Raw genomic sequence first — 15,458 nt, forward strand, 5'->3', positions numbered from 1 at the left:
CAGGTTCAGCTGACCTATTTCATGTGTATGGGGGTCTTCAACTCCTTTTTGTGGTGACCACTGAACCCATTGTTTGACTTTCAGGCAAGACCCAGGGCATAGACCTAAGGTCATGTGTCTAAAGTGCAAACATGGACTTTGAGCGGATGACATATCCTATAATGTACCATACTGCCCTGCAATATGTAATGACTTCATCTGAATCATTTGCCCAGAACTCTGGATTACATATTAACTGGAAATAATCAATGTTCATACTGGTTAGGTCTCAGGATTAGGGCTGAATGAAGACTTTTGTACATTAAAAGGTCATATTGTATTTGTGTACAGGGCTCTATACATTCATCAAGAAAAGACTGGGAGGGGAGGGCAAACGAGGAGACTGTGGCACTTCAGGAGCATAGCCCCACCTCCTTGACACTTGGATAAGAAATAAAAATCAAACAAAACCTAATAAGTGGCACTTCCCAATCTACGCTGCGTCTTGTTTGTCTTTATTAGAAAATACTTACAAACTTTGTGGGAGGGATAAGGCTACATTCACACCCACTTTTGCCGTTTGTTTTCGTAGAAAGTTAAACAGATTTGTAAATTACTTCTATTAAAAAAATCTTAATCCTTCCTGTACTTATTAGCTGCTGAATACTTCAGTGGAAATTCTTTTCCGCTTGAAACACAGAACTGTCTGCTGACATCATGAGCACAGTGCTCTCTGCTGACACCTCTGTCCATTTTATGAACTCTCGAGAACAGCATATGTTTGCTATGGGGATTTCCTATTACCCTGGACAGTTCCTAAAATGGACAGAGATGTCAGCAGAGAGCACTGTGCTCATGATGTCAGCAAACAGTTCTATGTTTCAAAAAGAAAATAATTTCCTCTGTAGTATTCAGCAGCTAATAAGTACAGGAAGGATTAACATTTTTAATAGAAGTAATTTACAAATCTGTTTAACTTTCTGGCACCAGTTGATTTAAAAAAAAAAAAAAAAAAAAAAAGTTTTTTACCGGAGTACCCCTTTAATACAAAATGATTTAGAATGGGATGTCCTAAGAAGGACCTGTAGGTAGAAAAAAAAATTGTTTCATACAAAATATATTGCCCCTTTATGTTGGGCATATCTATATTTAGTATTTCCATTGTGAACTGAGCAGAAGCACCCGAGTCTCCACTGTTGGCATATAAGCGGCAAATAATGAAGTATAATATTCTGTATTAAAATTTGACTGACATTCTGTTTTTGTTTTCAGATCTATACTAAGATCACGTACAAGCCTGTAAAACAGGACATTCTTCTACCCTGATCTGAAGCACCTTCCCTTAGGGCAGACTTCGAATGACAAAAAAACACTGTCAGTCTTACTTGATGAAAACGTTCCTGCCTTGGCTTGTGTTCAGCATCAAGAACAACCACCCAGAACATTAAAAATCATACCGGAATTCACTTGTCACCTTATTATGTAACCGTAATATTAAGCTGAAAGTACTTTATATCTTAAACGTGAGAGCCAGGAGTAATGTTGTTTACAGGTTTATCAGTATGGAGAACATATTCCCAGCCCAGAACATTACTCGTTCACAGTACTGAAGTGGTGTCTCAGATGTTGATAAATATACCAAACAGAATTCCAGGATAACCAGACCCGGAACAAACACAAACTTTGAGCAGCATGATCTGGAGGGAGCTTGGCCACTGCAGAGATATTCGCGGTTTTGGCAGAAATGACTAGAAATGTGATCTTTAGTATTATGCAGGATGTTTACATGTACACAGCACTGAGGCTCTATGTAGAGTAGCACGGTGCTTCAGCACGAATGTGGGATGTCAGAAAATGGAGGTACTCTGAAAAGTGTATTATATGTGCCAAATTACTACTGGTGACACTTCTGAGTGCTTGAGAGGAAGCGTATATACAGGTGCAAAGACAACAGTAAATATAGGAATCACCCAATATACACTTACCGATACGTTGCCAAATATATCACCAGAAGTGCAGCCTTCATTTTTGAATTCAGTTTTTTCATAGGGAGCATCAATAAGGCCATTCTGCTCCGTTTTCTCTGGCCCCATGTGCATACCATTCACCACAACAGTCTTTAGAACGGTCTTTGCCTTGTCTCCCCTGTGTTCTGTCACTCTGGAGCTGGCTGTACAGGTTGAGACAGCAGCTGATCCGGAGGCGCGTAGTGAATTTGAAGAACTTGCTCTCTCAATCTCATCCTGTGACTGCTTCAATGCAGCCGTTCTGGTAACTTTACCTAAAGCATATTTAGTATGGGTTGGGGCATGTGGAGGTTGGCCAGGGAAGAGCTGCTTATTAATTGGTTGCTTCTGTGATTTAGCAATAGCAGCCTCTGTTTTCAGGTCCTGATCAGGAACAGGTTTTTTCTTCAATGTTTTGATGGCAGAAGCTGGGGCCCGAGGTGATGCTACAGGTGAAGATACATTAGAATGAGATTGCGGGGACCTTGGAGAAGGTTTTGAAGCCGTCGGAGGACAATCCTTCACTGTTAACGCAGGTCTACTCAGCACTTTTGCCTTGACGTTTTTAAAGTTGGGTTTGGGAAAGTTTAACACTTCGTTTTTCTTGCCCTTTGGTACAGAAAGTGCCATGGTTGGCTTCCTGTTTGCTTGTTTTAATGTACCATTTCCAAGGCAAGATTTAACAGTTTCTAGTGCATTTACCCGGTTAATATCTTTTGAAGAATCAGAATTTTTTGGTTTATTAAGCGGTCCAATATCTTCTAGCAGTGGAACAGAGAAAGTCATATTTTTTGACTCTGGCAGAGGTGTAGAAGTATATGTCTTCACATCAGTTTGTGAACAGGGACTTGATACCAAGAATGTACCCTCACAGTTGTTCCAAGTTAGGTTAGATAACAAGTCTTTAGACTCTGAGCTTAGAGAGTCCATTCCTCCAGAAGACTTTACAGAGCTGGTGTCTCCACCACTTAGGTTTGTATGCTTCAAGGCATTTTCATCTATACCAGGAATTGGATTTATGGCTTCTGCCTTGGGAGCAGAACATATGTTTTTGTTAAAATCTTTTATTTCGGTGACTGGGGCAATGTTGTTTAGGTCCTGGTTAACCACTTTGTTGTCCTCTTTCAGTGTATTTCCAGTGGTCTCATCTGTGTCACTTACATGGCCTACACATTCTACACCCATATGGTTCAGCACTTGTTCTTTGGAAATATGCGGAGGCACTTCAAAATAACTCAAGGCTTTAGGGGATTGTTCACCAATCACACAGCCACCAGGTATATTGTTAGTCCACTTTAAGGACCCTGAAAACACATCAGTTGAGGTATTTTGAAACATGGAACCTTCCAGTGAAGAAGCACTCATTGGCTTTTCTGAGCTACTAGAAACCAGACTGTTTTTCCTCATACATTCTTCATTACTCACGTGCCATGACAATGAGAACATGTTCAGTGTTGGTACCTCTGTGCTCTTGTGTTTGGAAAATGGGGCACCTATATCTACCTGCTCCATGAGAACATGCTCACAAGGTTCATCAGTTTTCTTTATGGCAAACTGTGATGTCATGGAAGACTCAATTTTCCTAAAGCTTGCTTCATTTGATTTTTGTATATAAGGCATAGACTCCTCTACATTCTCATTATTGTGCTTGGATTCACGTTGTGCTAGCAAAGGGAACAAACCCATTTTCTCAGAGGATTCCTTATTAACATAATCCACAGTTTCATCCAGCTCTATTGTGTGCAAATGTGCTGAACTTGTAGCTTTTGTTGTACTGTCATCATAGATTTGTTTTATATAGTCCACAGTATCCTCCAGTTCCAGTCCATTGTGACCCTTTAGGAGAGAATCCCCCTTTTCATCGTTTATAGCAATAGCAGGAGCAACAGAGTTTAGGTTTTGTTCAAATTTTAAGCACCTAGGGAGCTTCTCTGCACTAGCATTTCCATTGCCATCATCACCACTGTCAAAAAGCAATGGTGACCCATATCCATTCCTAGTTGATTCCTCCTCATTCTCTACATTCATCCTGCTGCCTTTCAGCCTGTTGTACATCAGTCAGGACATTTCAACGAAAATGATGTCTTGACCAAGGAGGAATGGAGAAAGTCTATATAAACATCGACATCAGCAGGTTTTTCATGTTATACATTCATGGGAACAGATCAGGTGAAATCTGGAATAAAAAATAATATAGATATTAAAACAATGAAATGTAATATACTATGATAAATCCTTCAATACAACTTTCTCTCTTGAAACTATTAGCAAAGCCAACAAATTCCAAAGATTTATCAAAACCTGCATGCTTTTCAGAGTGGTGACAAGTTGATTTTATTGCTCAAACTGCTGCTATTGAACCCTTGTGTCCCCTCAATTGTAAACACCATTTCTCATCTTTATTTCAGGAGCCAGTAGTTGCAAATGGCTTCTTTTCCCTTAAGTCTATGGGCAATCACAGCACATAGGGGGAGATTTATCAAAACATGTGCAGAGGAAATTTGCCCATAGCTCGATTTTTTTCATTTTTAACAAGGCCTCTGCAAAATGAAAGAAGCGATCTGATTGGTTGCTATGGACAATTTTTCCTTTGCACAGGTTTTGATAAATCTCCCCCTATACTCCTTACTGCTATAACATGAAAGGGCACTTAATAGGCTTCACTGTGCTGGTGAGGGGGATTTATAAAGGACACTACTATAGATGACCTAGGGGAAAAAAGGGTAACTGATGTTATGGGAGCAGAAATTAAAGATGCAACAGGATGGGGTTACACTAAACACTAAACTGCTACTGCTAAAGGTAAGCCTGTAGACAAAAGGCTGTGGGGAGATTAGAAGCAGGAGGCAGCAAGTTGCATTAAGCCGAAGTACAGCAAGGAATAGGTTACATTAAACTTTGAATTGGCTGCTGCTGAGAAGAGAGGCAAGCCTTGAATTACCTTGCAATGTTTAAGAAATTATTCTGCATTCCACCTGTTGCTATAGGGTGGGTGTTTTGGTTGGTAAGAAAAAATTCCACAGTTAAGAGAAAGACTACAGCACTCCTTTAAAATTGCATAAATAATTTTTCTTTTTATTAATGTTGCAAAAAACAATTTATGTTGCTCTGTAATGCTTTAGATGAAGGGCAGACAGACTACATAAGAACATTTTAAGTCTAAACTATTCAACACTTTCTTATCAAGAACAGATACCCTTCTTGGGGTTGTTCTGACCTCTTTCATCAGCTACTAACAGAGATAAAATGATGATCATGAAAAAGAAAAAAAAAAAAAAAAAAGGAAAATTAATCCCAATGTCCAGCAGTATCCTTTATGCTTTCTGGCTGACCTCTATCTAAAGCATTAGAAAGCTACATGGATTGTTTTAGTGACATTAATAAGAAGAAAAAAAAATAAAGGAGTGCATATCCTCAGGACAACTAACATAGCTTAGGTACATAGTCTCTCTTTCCTGCACAGAGCACTAGTTAAGCCCTGCCCCTCTACTTGTCTTACATCTTGCTGAGGTTGTTACTAGAAACAAATTTCCCCAAGAGGCAGTGGACAGAAAACACTGGGAAGAGACAGCAAATGGCCAAGTGGTTAGAGCTATTTCTCTGTGATAATGAGTTATTTTAGATAAAGTGATTTACTAAAATATTAGACATCACAAGTTCAGGTAAACAGTTTACAGTGGCCTTTTAAAATTGACCCATCAAAGATTTAAAAAAAAGTTTCATTGCAAGGTGCTGTTACATAAATAAAGGGGTGGTCCCAATTGGCAAAGTTGTCACCTATCCAGAGGATAACAGTCTTTGATCGTGCAAGGGGGGGCACACTGGGGCCCAGCTTCCTGAGACAGCGAAAATGGGGGCCAGTCTCTCTGATCAGATAGTAGCGGCTACATGCACACGCACCACCACTATTGCTCACATACTACAGGCGGTGTCCATGATAATTGAGCCATCTCCATGGTTCCCATAGAGAAATATTGTATCAATGATTTTCCATCATTTGCATCCCACCATTTAATTCTGATGGAAGAATCAGGAAACTATTCGAGACAGCAAGAAGTCCCAGCTGTTGAAAGCCTGTGGACAGATCTTTATTTCCTATCCTATGGATAGGAGATAACTATGGGTATACTACGGTTTTAGGTCCGGTCACAAAACCGGGGCAGAAAAGAGCCGTCCGGAGTGAAATGGTGACTCCGGTCGGCTCATTAAAGTCAATGAGTTTTCCCCTCCCCAGCTGAAAATGTGGTGTGAAAGCACCCCAACTTACATCTCTGTACGGTTCTTTTCACACATGAATTTAATCACTTCCTGGTTTCCACTCTGAGCTCTAACTCGGTTACCAGGCAACAGAGCACACATTTTCCCACAATCCCCCTTGCTTGACTTGGGCAGTGGAGACTAACTGCCAATATTTTCAGGAGACTGCAGATGAACTTAGCATGTGTGACCACCTTAGTGGGTCATAACCAAGGGCAACATGTATCAAAACAAAGCTAACGCATAGGGGGATAAAAAAAAGTTACTAATCCCCTAAGGGTAGGGTCACGTGCAGTATTTGATGCTGCGTACTTGCGGTTATGTATTCTCCTACCCATTGGCTAGCAAAATCAGATATAGCAACTATGCAGTAAAACGTGTGACCCTGCCCTAACCGTACATTTTCAGAAATACTTGTACATTTGAAATAGGTTTAATCTCACATAAGGCATCAGTATAGACCCATTTTTCCTAATGGGACAACTGTTCAGTCTCCATTTTCCCATAAACTACAAGTGTTACTATATGCAGTAGAAGACTTAGAAAAATGATTTAGCAACCCAATTTGTTGTTTAGCACCGTCAAGATTAGAAAGCAATTTTGTCAACGTTCAGAAAAGTGCAGCCTAGTCACAATGGTCAAGGGGGACCATTTCAGAAATGCTCTATGCCCAAGCAAGTGACAGCCCGGCTGAGGCAGGATATCGCTGAGGCTGGCGATTGTTGAGCATCCAGGAATATGAGGGCCTGAGTGTGGCGACGACCTACAGGAGGCTCGTGGGGGGGTCCGGCAGCTAGCACCCTTGCTGCCGGACCCTTTACTATCAGACTATCCTCTGGATAGGAAATTAAGTGGGACAAATCAAAACCTGTGCACAGGAAAGGCTAACCAGTTGCCATAGCAACCAGATTTTTTTGATTTTTTTTTTAAAGGCCTCTGAAAAATATAAGAAGCAATCTGATTGGTTGCTATGGGAAACTGGTCAACTTTGCCTCTGTTTTGATAAATCATCCCCTAATTGTCTAAAAAGTTCAGTTCCCTCGACTTAATAACATCGTTTTCTTGCAGGGAGAGAAAAAAAAAATTGAAAAAAAAAAATGCTCAATTTAGAGCCAAATTCAAACAGGAAAACCAAAAATAAGCTTACTGCATGCTACAAGTCAATTATCACTGATCCACAATAACCTGGAGGCATCCCCAGGAGTAACTAATTCTATGAGACAAACTTAACCTTTAAGAAGTCTTTAATATTGATAAAGTGACAACCAACTAGAACAGAAGGGGTTCAAGATTAAGTGGTGCACCTCTTTCAGTTACTGTTTATATGTTGCTGCAAGGGGAGGTGTAAAGGTTAACCCCTGCAGGGTGTGTGTGATGTCATTGGCACGCCATCTCTCGAACAGACATGGTCTTCGCAAGTAATTTAAAAAAGTCCCTTAAACCATGGTGGTTGCCAGCTTGTTACACATATTACAAGAGTACAGGTCTTGGCAGTTTCTTTGGAGGTATTTTAGCCAATTAAGGCCTAAACGACCAAGCAATTTAATATTTATTTTCCACCATCACATTCCATGCACTGATACTAATTTTCACTTTTCAATTTTTTTTTTATTTAATATTTTTGCATTTTAAATCTATACCATTCACAGTAAGAAAAATATAACTATAGTCTTGGTATAACAATTATGATAAGAAAATTTAAAAACTATTTTTTTTACTACTTTTTGGTACAATAAAACACCTGTAATAATATTTATGTCAGCACATTCCAAGGGCCGTAATTACGGTATTATTATTTTTTTCCCTCTTTGAGCTGAAGAAAAAATTTTGGCCCCGATTTCTCAATCTGTTGGATACAAAACGAAGGTGATTTTTCCACAGCAGCCAACTACAGCCCACAGATCACAGCTTTAACATCTTAACAGGCTTATGTAAAGTGAAAGCTGAGCTGTGACAGGTTACTATTGGCAAATTACACATTTTTGGAGAAAGGTTCAACAATTCTGGCTATATCTTTGCGTGTAATAAATTATATATTGTTAGTATCGTTAAGGATGTGGTGATACTAAATGCTTTTTTTATTTTTATGTATTTTTAGGGGAAAATATTTTTAGTGGGTGGTGGGAATTAAAATTTTAATAATCCCAACAGCGATCGCTCATATAATTCACTTCACGACTATTGTGGTATTAGGTCGTATTAGGTCTGTAAGCATAATGCTGACAGTCTACCCCACCGGATTAGCACATACACTTGACAGACCTTAGGGCCTTAGAGTCCTGTGGGCCCTGTGAGCGTATTTAGAGTCCTGTGGGCCCAAGGTCAAGTGTTGGACCTTATTGCCATTGCGGACTACAACCACCATCTCTCAACTGAAAATTTTCTCAAAGCTTGAATTTTTGCGTGTTACCATCTATAAAGCAGTTACTACAGGGGTGTAGTTCACATGTTGAGGATGCATTGTAGTACCGTTGTGGTTTTGCCATGACTTTTGTAATCACTATTAAAAGTAAAATGCAACAGTACTGTAATACTTTCTCAACATGAAGACAACATTAACTTTTCATTATACATTGACAAGACGTTCACTAATACTTTGACAAGGCCTTACGAAAACCAAGCTTCAAAACACAAACCTGACACTTAAGTAGTCCTAATATAAAGCAAACACTGTACAGTGTATAAAAATACACAGAAGAGCGGACTGTTAGATGGTTGTAGAGTGACTAGACTGGATACATGGAAAGCAATGAAACACTGTAAGCAATGCAACACCCTATAGCTAAGTGAATAGAATTGCATGAAATTAATCAGCTGCTGTATGTTCCACAGGAAGTTCTTTTTTTTTTAAATTTCGGTCTGTCCACAGTGCTCTCTGCTGACACCTCTGTCCATGTCAGGAAGTGTACAGATCAGGAGCAAATACCCATAGCAAACCTCTTCTGCTCTGGACAGTTCCTGACATGGACAGAGGTGTCAGCAGAGAGCACTGTGGACAGACCAAAAATAAATCCAAAAAGAAAATATTTTCCTCTGTAGTATACAGCTGCTAATAAGTACTAAAAGGATTACTGACAAAGAAAAGCACTTCCTGTGGATCATACAGCAGCTGATAAGTACTGGAAGGATTAAGATTTGTAAATAGAAGTCATTTACAAATCTGTTTAAAGTGGTACTCCACCCCTAGACATCTTATCCCCTATCCAAAGGATTAGATTGCCCCGGTCCCGCTGCTGGGGACCCCGGGGATCGCTGCTGCAGCACCCCGCTATCATTACTGCGCAGAGCGAGATCGCTCTGCACGTAATGACGGGCAATACAGGGGCCGGAGCATCGTTACGTCATGGCTCCGCCCCTCCTGACGTCACGACCCACCCCGTCAATACAAGTCTATGGGAGGGGGCGTGGCGATCGTCACGCCCCCTGCCATACACTTGCATTAAGGGAACGGGCCGTGATGTCATGAGGGGTGGAGCCATGACGTCACGCTGCTCCGTCCCCCGTATCGCCCGTCATTACGCACAGAGCGAACTCGTTCTGTGCAGTAATGATAGTGGGGTGCTGCAGCAGCGATCCCCGGGGTCCCCAACAGCGGGACCGCGGTGATCTAACATCTTATCCCCTATCCTTTGGATAGGGGATAAGATGCCAGGGGCGGAGTACCCCTTTAACTTTCTAACCTCAGTTGATTTAAAAAAAAAATAATAATCATAATTTCCACCCCTTTGAAGTGTAGAGTACAAAAAGTAAAAGTAACTTAAAAAGGTTTTCCAGTTGAAAACAATTTTTTTTAAATCAACTGGTGCTACAAAAGTTTAACAGATTTGTAAATTACTCCTATAAAAAAAATCTTAATCCTTCCAGTACTTAGCTGCTGCATACTACAGAGGAAGTTATTTTCTTCTAGAATTTCTCTTCTGTCTGACCACAATGCTCTCTTCTGATACCCATGTCCATGTCTGGAACGGTCAGGATTTTCTCCAGCTCTGGACAGTCTCTGACATGGACAGAAGTGTCAGCAGAGAGTGGTCAGATAGAAAAGAACAACTCAACTTCCTCTGTAGTATACAGCAGCTGATAAGTACTGGAAGAAGATTTTTTTTTTTAATATAATTAATTTACAAAATCTTTAACTTTCTGGCACCAGTTGATTTAAAAAAAATATATATATATTAAAAAAAGTCTTCCACCGGGTTTCCGCTCTGAACTGTGACCCCACTGTTGTCAGACAGCGCATACACTTTCCCACAATCCCCTTCGATTGCATGCCAGTACTGTACTCCCTGGACAGACCAGAAGAATAACATTTCTCTAACAATGCTTGTACACTGCAAATAGGTTTCATTTCACATAATGCATTAGTTTAGACCTATAACTTTGTGGCACATCCCCTTTAATGGCCATTTACACAAAACAATGATTCCGCACCTAGGGCTACATAAGCGACTGTTGCATTGTATGTGCGGTTCTTCCCTTACATAGTCGGCCGCACATTGTTTAGGCATGTAGATGTGCGGCCTACTGGAGTTGGCGGATCACCTTATATCACCCCACGTAAAAGACAGAGCCTGTTCAGCCAATAATGGCCTTTTATGATTGGCCCTTTAGATTTTTTTTCTATAGCGAAATCAATGGCCTAAACTAGTGTTTGATAACCAGGGTGCCCCCAGCTGTTGCAAAACTACAACTCCCAGCATGTCCGGACAGCCTTTGGAAAAGGCATCTACTTTTTCTTTTGATGGCTCCAGTCTGGGATTTGTGAGCAAATTGAAAAATAAATCCCTCATGATACTGGACTGGAGCAAGTTTACAGATTATAAACTACTAATGCGTTCCTAAGGACAGCAATTTTATATTTAAAAAATTTTATTTTTATTTTTTGATTCTCTTCTGTTGGCTCCTTATGGCCCATTTTTGTGTCAGAACTTTGGCAGGAGGGCCCAATCTTTAGTGGGTTATTGGGCAAATTCAACCTATGGCCTTGAGGAAGAAATGATCGCCATATTCTGTACATTTTGGCGCACAATAGTTATTGGTGTAGTATCTAAGGGGTTATTCAAATCTACACCACAACAGTATGGGAGATCCATTTAAATAGGTACCATAACGTATGCTGTGGACGGTATACCAATATACTTCCATTATGCCCACTGTCAAAAAGGTGTGTCACATTGTTAAATTTTGTCCCTCTTTTTTAATTTTTTTGTAGTACAGAAAAAGGTCTTCACACAACTTTATTCCCCCATAGAAGTATATTTGTGATATGTTATTGGGGATGTCCCGATACCATCTCTGGTATCTTGATCAATACTGGACATTTGCATTTGTACTTTTACAAATGTCCCCAATACCTGATCCCCAAAAAAATAAAACTTTCCCATTATAGAAAAAATGTCACATGACATTGAAGAAAATCGGGACATCCTAATATGGTATGGTGTTGTATAGGTCTGTGTGTGCTTAAAGGAGTAGTCCAGTGGTGACTCAGTGGTGAGCAACTTATCCCCTATCCTAAGGATAGGGGATAAGTTGCAGATCGCGGGGGTCCGACCGCTGGGGCCCCCTGCGATCTCCTGTACGGAGCCCGACAGCCCGCGGGAAGGGGGCGTGTCGACCTCCGCACGAGGCGGCGGCCGACACGCCCCCTCAATACAACTCTATAGCTGCCTTCGGCAATCTCCGGCTCTGCCATAGCGATGTATTGAGGGGGTGTGTCGGCCGCCGCTTCGTACGGGGGTCGACACCTGCTATCTGGGCGGAGAGCCAGGGCCCTGTACAGGAGATCGCAGGGGGCCCCAGCAGTCGGACCCCCCGCGATCTCAAACTTATCCCCTATCCTCAGGATAGGGGATACGTTTTTCACCACTGGACTACCCCTTTAAAACGTGTACTTCAAATGTTTTTGCTGATTTCATAGTTTTACATATCTTTACTAAAATACATGTATGTGTAAAATGTATGCAAACAAATGTATAGCAATACTTTCAATGTATACAATATTGAACCTATTTGGTAGTGTTCTGGTACATACATCAGACGTGTTTGGTACAGGTGTGAATGTACCCTTATATCCAGACATTACTTGTTTGTCATTTGCCAGGCAGATGAAGCCACAAAATGTTTTCACTATTTAATCTCTTACATTTGTGAACCCTGCACATAAATAGAAGCTAATACCTTAAGGATATATGCTATTCCACACTAATCCAATGACTGACAAACATCCACTGACTTTATGGTTAACCAGCTTAAGTAGCAATGCTTCTGCAGGGAATAGTTACCTATACCTCACCATCCAATGTTATATGCTACAACTTTTTTTTTGCAAATCGCCATCAGTATAAGGTCTTGACCCCTTGGGGACGGAGCCCATTTTGACCCTAAGGACGGGAGCATTTTTGGCACATCTGATCTCTCACTTTAAATGGGCACTGTCAGATAGAAAAACTTTTGATATGTTGTAAAGCATGAAAAACCAATAGGTTTTGCAATTGTTTTCATTAGAAAAATTTCAGTATTTCATACTGTAAAATCTAGTCAAACAACTGCCCCCCCCTGCCTGCTTGGACGCATACTAGTCCTGCTGTGTCCATGCATCATCACCTATGTCAAGGACACACTTCCTTGATTGACAGCTGTGAGCGCAGGGCTCAGAGCTGGAGGAAAAATCCTCCCACTGTCAGCTTTTTTACCGCTACTGTCAGTGAGGACAAGCTGGGAGTTGTAGTTTTGCTAATGCTAGGGGAGATGTGAGCAGACAGCATACTGAGGGAGGGGGCGGAGACTGGTACAGTGAGGCCACGTCCCCTCCCTTTGAGAGGAATTCAGAATAGTGAGCTAAATTAAAAAAGTGTAATAGAAAAAAAATAAATAAAAGGTGCTAGACACAAAAATGAGATGTACATGGTCAGGATTAGGTGCTGAGTGATATAAAAAAATAAAAAAAAAAGGTTTTTGTTGGATCTGACAAGTACACTTTAAGCATTAATAACTGGGATGCTTCTACTTATGCATTTGATTCAGAGATTGTTTTTTCCTGACCTATTCTACCTTATGATAGTGGTACATTTTTGCCGATACTTGCATCATCTGTTGGTGAAAATTCCCCAAATTTCATGAAAATGTTTAAAATTTAGCATTTTTCTAACTTTGAAACTCTCTGCTTGTAAGGAAAATGGACATCCCAAATAAATTATATATTAATTTGCATATACAATATGCCCACTTTATGTTGGCATCATAAAGTTGACATGTTTTAACTTTTTGGAGATATTCGAGGGCTTCAAATTATAGCAACAATTTTCCAATTTTTCAGGAAAATTTCAAAATAGGAATTTTTCAGGGACCAGTTCAGTTTTTAAGTGAATTTTATGGTCTTTATCTTAGAAATCCCCTATAATGGACTCCATTATGAAAACTTCACTCCTCAAAGTATTTTAAATAACATTCAGAAAGTTTATGAACCCATTAGGTGTTTAACGGGAATAGCAGCAAAGTGGAGGAGAAAATTCTAAATTAAATTTTTTATGCTAACATGTTCTTGTAACCCCACTTTTTTCATTTTTACAAGGGATAAAAGGTGAAAAAGACCTCCAAAATTTGTAAACCAATTCATCTCGTGTGAGGGAATACCTCATATGTGGATGCCAAGTGATCTGCGAGTGCACTACAGGGCTCAGAAGGGAAGGAGCAACAATGGGATTTTGGAGAACAAATTTTTGATGAAATTGTTTTTGGGGGGCGTGTCTCATTTAGGAGGCCCCCATGTGGCCAAAACAGCAACCCCCCCCCCCCCCCCCCCACATGGCAAACTATTTAAGAAACTACACCCCTTATGGAACATAAAGGGTACAGTGAGCCTTAACCCCTTAAGGACCACAGGCGTATGAGTACGTCCGTGCGCCCTGGGTCTTAAGGACCAGGGACGTACTCATACGTCCGTGGGAATTCCGGCCCCTGCCGTGTGCCGGGCGGGGACCGGACCGGGGTGACTGCTGATATCGATCAGCAGTCACCCCGCGCAAATGCCCCAGGGGGTCATAAGACCCCCCCCCATGTCGGCGATCGGCGCAAATCGCAAGTGAATTCACACTTGCGATTTGCGCAATTCCGGGTCATTACGGGTCTATAGTGACCCGGAATGTAAGGGGGATCTCGGGTGTCTAAGACACCCAGGATCCCCCTGAATCGATAGGAGTGAGGTGGCAGGGTTGCCACCCCTCCTATCCCTGCTATTGGTGGTCTAGACGCGACCACCAATAGCAGATCGGGGGCGGGGGGGTTAACTTTCGTTTTCCCTGTCCTGCCCACCCACAAAAGGCGGGGCAGAATGGGGAACCGAAGGGGACCGGGCGCCGAAGATCCACTTACCGATCCGGGCGGGCGACGGAGATCGGTGGGCGGCGATGACGTGCGGCTGGATCCAACGGAAGCCGGCGAGTTGCCTAGCAACATCTGGAGGGTACAGTTTGAGACCATTATACAGTGGTCTCTAACCGTAGCCCTCCAGATGTTGCAAAACTACAACTCCCAGCATGCCCAGACAGCTGTTTGGGCATACTGGGAGTTGTAGTTTTGCAACAGCTGGAGGGCTACAGTTTGAGACCACTATACGGTAGTCTCTGAACTATAGCCCTCCAGATCTTGCAAAACTACAACTCCTAGCATGCCCACACAACTGTTTGCTGTCTGGGCCTGCTGGGATTTGTAGTTTTGCAGTATCTGGAGGGCCACAGTTTGCAGTGGTCTCTATACTGTAGCTCTCCAGATGTTGCAAACCTGCACATCCCAGCATGCTGGGAGTTGTAGTTGCGATCCCTCCAGCTGTTGCATAACTACATCTCCCAGCATGCCCTTTAGTGATCAGTTCATGCTGGGAGTTGTAGTTTTGCAACAGCTGGAGGCACACTGGTTGGAAAATATTGAGTTAGATAACAGAACCTAACTGAAGGTTTTCCAACCAGTGTGCCTCCAGCTGTTGCAAAAGTACAACTCCCAGCCTGCACGGTCTGTCAGTACATGCTGGGAGTTGTAGTTTTGAAACAGCTGGAGGTTTGAACCCCCCCATGTGAACGTACAGGGTACATTCACACGGGTGGGTTTACAATAAGTTCTCAGCTTCAAGTATGAGCTGCGGCAAATTTTTCGCCGCAGCGCAAACTCCTAGCAGGGAACTCACTGTAAACCTCCGCCAGTGTGAATGTACCCTAAAAACAC

At 41.6% G+C, this 15,458-nt stretch overlaps 1 protein-coding gene across 5 annotated transcripts in view; it reads right to left on the minus strand.

Annotated features, from left to right (window-relative positions):
• The window catches only part of MTUS1 (microtubule associated scaffold protein 1), a 259,211-nt gene that overhangs the window by 171,525 nt on the left and 72,228 nt on the right, over positions 1-15,458 (minus strand). For 3 of the 5 annotated variants that reach the window (XM_056559054.1, XM_056559034.1, XM_056559044.1), the window contains exon 2: positions 1,965-4,161. In XM_056559054.1, the coding sequence (XP_056415029.1) occupies positions 1,965-4,040 (2,076 nt within the window). In that variant the 5' untranslated portion in view covers positions 4,041-4,161. Of the gene's footprint in view, positions 1-1,964; positions 4,162-6,252; positions 6,406-15,458 lie in introns of those variants that run through there. The other 2 variants (XM_056559024.1, XM_056559061.1) reach the window with 2 other exon arrangements.

The sequence above is a fragment of the Hyla sarda genome, chromosome 1, assembly GCF_029499605.1.
Source record: "Hyla sarda isolate aHylSar1 chromosome 1, aHylSar1.hap1, whole genome shotgun sequence".
NCBI classification, from domain to species: domain Eukaryota; kingdom Metazoa; phylum Chordata; class Amphibia; order Anura; family Hylidae; genus Hyla; species Hyla sarda.